At 38.7% G+C, this 5,464-nt stretch overlaps 1 protein-coding gene across 2 annotated transcripts; it reads right to left on the bottom strand.

Moving 5' to 3' along the window:
• Positions 1-1,485: 1,485 nt before the first annotated feature.
• GASA6 (Gibberellin-regulated family protein) lies at positions 1,486-3,221 on the bottom strand. 2 transcript variants are annotated; one of them, XM_010260047.3, is made up of 4 exons: positions 2,960-3,210; positions 2,677-2,712; positions 2,473-2,506; positions 1,486-1,861 (listed from the first exon to the last, which is right to left on the bottom strand). In XM_010260047.3, the coding sequence occupies exons 1-4, from the start codon at positions 3,023-3,025 to the stop codon at positions 1,680-1,682; spliced, it is 318 nt and encodes a 105-aa protein (XP_010258349.1). In that variant the 5' UTR covers positions 3,026-3,210; the 3' UTR covers positions 1,486-1,679. The 2 variants fall into 2 exon arrangements, with proteins under 2 accessions (XP_010258349.1, XP_010258350.1); XM_010260048.3 differs by lacking the exon at positions 2,677-2,712 and having other exon boundaries at positions 2,960-3,221.
• Positions 3,222-5,464: the final 2,243 nt, after the last annotated feature.

Genomic DNA, 5,464 nt, shown 5'->3' with positions numbered 1-5,464 from the left:
AGAAAAACCCAATGAGGGAGGAAACTCTGGTTTGACGAGAAGGTTCTGCAAAGGTTTTAAAGAGGAAGGGATGACATTTTCTGCTACTTTTCTGTGAGAACCTACAGATTTCTCGAGCGAATTATGGAGTGCACCGCTATTCTGCCACTGGGTGTCGTAAGGAAGAAGATCTGCGACAGTGCTATTTTAGTAAAAACAGATAGACATTAATCTCTTTAACGTTTTTTGTCTTGATCGTTGATGGAAGGGAGGTATTTATTAATTTTTTAAAAAATAAAGAGAGGTTTTTGCTAAAATGAGAATATAGGAGAGGTTTTTATAATTATCAGAAAATTTAAGAGACGTTTTTGTATTTTACATGATTAAAATGATCGTTATCTTATTTACATAAAAAATAAAAAATGAATAAATACGATTATTCGGATAAATGCATTCACCCAGGTAAATAGCTTCCCAAAACAAGGCCTTACACGATTATCCAAACGATCTCACCACACATCTGAGATACTGATACAAGGCCGGTTACGGTGGGTCTGAGTCTCATTGTGAGATATACGGTGTCAGATCTCGTTGGCATTGTATTAGTAGACCGTATTTTATTGGAATGAGATCCCAATTTGACTTTCCCTTCTTCCCCTAACTTCAAGATTATCATCCCTCGGAAAAATTTATAGAATATTCCTTTAAACGTTTCTATTTTCGAAAACCCCAATCTTCCCTTAATTCCCTTATTTATGATTATGAAGTAAGAACCATTGAGCCCGTTTTGAGTCATTGACAGCATCTTGAGCCATTAACATGCACGGCGGTATCAACCCTTGTCTTTAGGAAACGAAGAAAAAGAGAAAAAATAAAAAGCAAACGGACAAAAAGTGGTAGGTAACGGACTCGGAAATGCTAAAATGTGGAAGTTATGCTGCAGGATTTAATAATGATTCACGCGGTCACGCCCCCTTTAAATTTCTAAATCGGTACCTTGCAAGCCCCAAAGTATAAAAGAGTACATTCAGTCGAAGCTAAGAGTGTTTTCAAGTTGAGTTTTTGTCCATCAGCAGCTGATTCAGAATTTCAGATTATACATCTCTTCAATTGCAATTTGCAAGTGACCATCTAACCCCCAGTCCAACCTGTGATGTTCTATAACAGAAATAGGCACCGATCTTATCGCATTAGGATTTACAATTTATCAAAGAGGGTAGACTATAAAGAGTATAGAGGCTTTCATACCTTTAATGTATTTTTTTAAGGCCTTATCTTTATGTACGAGTATGCAAAATGTCAATAAGCGAAATATATAAAAAATATTTGATTTAAGATTGCTAGAGAACTAGTAAATTCCTTTCCCCTTTTCGCTCATTTGAGTAGTAAATATTTGTTTTTGGTTTGCCGCTCTCATTTGAGAAATACAACATGAAAACCCAAAGGAACAGAACGTCGTAAAAATACAGTAACTAAAAAAAAAATAAAAGCAAAACCCAAAGCAAATAATAAGAAGAGGACAATGCCTCATCTTCTGCATCACTAGCTACTATTATAAGATACTAATTAGCATACAGAGTACAGAGTAGAAGAGCAAATAGGCAGTGAAGGCATGTATGCCCCTCACTCTCAGGCTCAGTCTCAGTCTCAGTCTCAGTCTCAGAGTATAGAGTGTAGAGTGTAGCTCCAAAAGTACAAGATTATGGGCATTTGGGTCCTCCACGCTTGGTCTTCCAGTTGTTGTAGCAAGGGCACACACCTTTGTTGCCATAGAAACCCGGAGGCACGCACAGGCATTTTCTGCAGCACTTCTGACAGAAGAACATGCATGGCTTATGGTACTGGGTCTTGCTGCATCTTCTCGTGCATTGCGAAGGGCATTCTAGTCATCACAAATCCAACACAAAATGATCAATCATCGGAGATGAAGTGGGCCTTGGGCTGTTTTGGAACCTGCTATGCTATCAATCACATCTCATAATGAACAATGACATCTTAGTATTTACACTCGATATTTTTTACTTTGTCCCAAAGATAAATGATGAACTGAATTAGCCAAGGAATCATGTATAAAGTCTCCCAAACCAATATTTTTACACTCGTTATAAAGTCTCCCAAACCCAGTGCAAACAGCGAAAGTGAAGTGATCTCCGGATCTCCCCCCTTCTCAGCTGCATCACATCAGTCAAACTAGTTTGACTGATTGCGTCTCCATTCTCCAGGCAACATGCCGCATTTTGTGCATCAGTTTGCGGAAGCGAAGTGCGCCAAACACATGCTTGTTGTCTCCACCCGCCATCGCCCCACCCCCACCCCATAACCACAAGACAACATACGAATATCTCATTGTGCATTGTTCTCCCTTCCCTTTGTTTCTTTTTTTTTTTAATTTTTAAAGATTTTTATTCGAAACATATGTATCAAAAGTGTTTTTTCTTTAACAAAAACTTCAAAGAAGATGAACTTCAGAAGGTTGAGGAGTGGACTACTTACGATAGGACTTCAGACTTCCCGGTCCATATCGGTTCTGGAAACACACAAAACATTAATGCTGTTTGTTTAGTCTAACAATTCAACTTCATCAAAGCAATTAAACTCTGATAAAGAAACTAATTATAGAAAACTATGATAACTTTGAAAGGGAACGTGAAAAGGGAAAAAAATAGAAAAAAGGGAAAAGGGTAAAATGGCTTATACACTATCCAAGTGGTACTCTGCTTCTTTGGCCAAAACCTGCATCAAACCAAAAGGCAGAAAATGGGAGATGAAGATCTATTTACGAATCTTTTCTGATAAATGATAATGAGCTTTAACGAGCTAATGTATACAGTGCATGATGTTGGATGGAGATAACGGGGCAAGACCAAGGATATTGGCACCTTGTAACAAGTTCATCAAGTTATTATATTGAGGGAGAGAGAGAGAGAGAGAGAGAGAGAGAGAGAGAGAGAGAGAGTACATTGAAAACAAAAACACTCACCATTGTTGCTTCAATCATGGAAATGGCAAAGAGTGCCAGGAGCATCAGAGCCACAACCTTAGCCATAGCCGTTATGCCACCAAATGACCAAATAAGCAGAGCAGACAGAAAGGAAACCCCTTTCCTCTTATTAAAGGAGAAAGACGATCGATGATGGAGAAGGGAAGAGGAAGGAAGAAAAAGCAAGGGAAGGGGGCTTGAGTTCAGGGTTCCTGGCTACCTGAGTAATAAATAGATGTGTTTGGGCCTCCCTTGGGCAGTGGGCTAGCGCCTAGCGGGATGGATATCATATTGAGTGATAAGAATAAACGGTTGATTTAAGCTGTCTAGCATTCATCCCATATTACCCATCCTCTTTTAGGAAATCACATGTAACTCCCCCTTTTACTTTTATAATTCATTCTCATTTTGAAGTTGAACGTTATCATTACCATTTCCCTGGTAGGCTCGTACATTAATAATAAATATTGCAACAGTACTTTAAACTTTTTAATTTGGTGTACAAAATTCAACACGATGTCAGATTGTAACGTACTATCATCATATTATTATATCATCAGGATCAGGTATCGTATCCTCCTGCATGGTTCATGGTTCAGCGTTTAGATTCGGGTCCGTATGTCCGCAATTTGAAATCGGTTTAAGGGTTAACTACATGGATCCAAAACAAATACAAATTATCCGAGCTGCGGGTTAACTACATGGATCCAAAACAAATACAAATTATTCAAGTTGCGTGTATTTCTGAAATAAAAGGCCATAACTAAGATGAGGCTATCCAAGCCCAAAGTCAGGGCATAAAATACGGGCATAGGCTGGCCCAATTTTTTTTTTTTTTTTGGGGAATTGGTGGATGAGGAGGCCAAGTTACTCCAATGAAGACATGTGCACTGCAGTCAATGTTTGTGCAATAGCCGGTCCCAATGTACTCGAGTATGTCATATGTGGGGTCCCTCTCCTCTAACAACGGAAAACAGAGAGAGAGGAGAAGCATGTAGGGGCCAATCTTGTTCTCACCTACCCGGCGACCCGGTAGAGGCGTAGAGCAATGTCACAAAAATCACAATGGGTGTGGGCCAAACATCCAAATTGCAATTATGGTTGGTCTGGCCGGCCTGGATTCGGGTTGTTTCAACGGATCGATGCTAGAGCTAGGTAGCGAGGCACTTAAGTGGGACCGATTGTGACGGGCACCGGCCGGGCGCGCCAGGCTTAACTGCCGCACTTGATAATGGGTACAGCAATTAATAAAATACGGAGAGACAAAAGGAAAGCAGCAGATGGTGAGTGTGTTAGTGCGCGCGCGCGTTTCATGTCATCCGCAAGAGGCTGAGGTTGAAATGAATACATAGAAACGGAAACTTGGCATATATCTTGTTCTGTATAGAGACTAGAGTGCCAACTGCCAAAGCCAAATGGCAAGGGAAGGATGAAAGGGGAGTTCACTTTCGCTCATTCAAGACGGACGAAAGCATCCGTCCCAAGATTTTTCTTGGGCCAGTTGGATCTATTAATCCACGTCATAGTTGCTTGTCCCAACGTTTAAATGAGACATTATAACGACGTCAGATTTAATTTGAACAATTCCAACTATTTTCAACTTTTACGGCTTGCATCTATTAGGGTTTGAATTTTTTTTTCAAAATAAAAAAACAAAGAGAAGAGGGAGACCGACCTTACTCCTCCTAATCACCATAGCAAAGCACATGAAAAGCACAATCATTTTCGTAATACGAACTGGTTTCTGTTACGCCAACATCTCCTTTGTCTCACCATTGCATAGAACAAGAAAGGAAGCACAACCATTTCCGTAATACGAACTGGTTAGCTTTTATTTTTGTTTTATTTTTCTATTGTCTATTTTTTCATTCTGATTTCTGTTACGCCAACAACTCTGTCTCACCATTCTGAAAACTATGTAATATCAAGCAAAAAAAAAAAGATGAAATATAGTTTCAGTTCTAATTCGTTAACAACTCCCTACATGTGAAAGAAACACATTAACTTAAGGTTAACAAGCCAAATATTACTCGTCTTTTTCTTTATATATTGGTGAGATACGAACAAATAGTTTCATGCATTAAAAACAAAGTTGTTTTCTGTAAGTTATAGATGAAATTATCGGCAGACGAATAATTCATTGTTAAAGATTAATCCTAGTCATTGATGAATTTATCGGCAGAACAAAGAAGATTTTTTGTTTAAAGGCTTAAAGCTAACTTGTTCTAATAATAGAAACAAAGGGGTTATTGGCGGAAATGAAAAGATTTATTGGCGTAACAGAAACCAGAATGAAAAACAAAAAAATAGACAATAAAAAATAAAAGCTAAGCGGTTCGTATTATGGAAATGATTGTGCTTTTCATGTGCTCTGCAATGGTGATGGGGAGGAGTAAGTTTGGCGTCCCTCTTCTCTTTGCTTTTTGTTTTTTGGAAAAAAACTCAAACCCAATCGTTTCTGGTTTAAACGCATTGGGACAAGCAATTCTGACGTGGATTAATAGA

The sequence above is a fragment of the Nelumbo nucifera genome, chromosome 4 (assembly GCF_055504915.1).
Source record: "Nelumbo nucifera cultivar China Antique chromosome 4, China Antique-T2T, whole genome shotgun sequence".
Taxonomy (NCBI): domain Eukaryota; kingdom Viridiplantae; phylum Streptophyta; class Magnoliopsida; order Proteales; family Nelumbonaceae; genus Nelumbo; species Nelumbo nucifera.
Note: the sequence above shows the minus strand (reverse complement) of the source record. Positions and strands in the feature narration are given on the sequence as shown.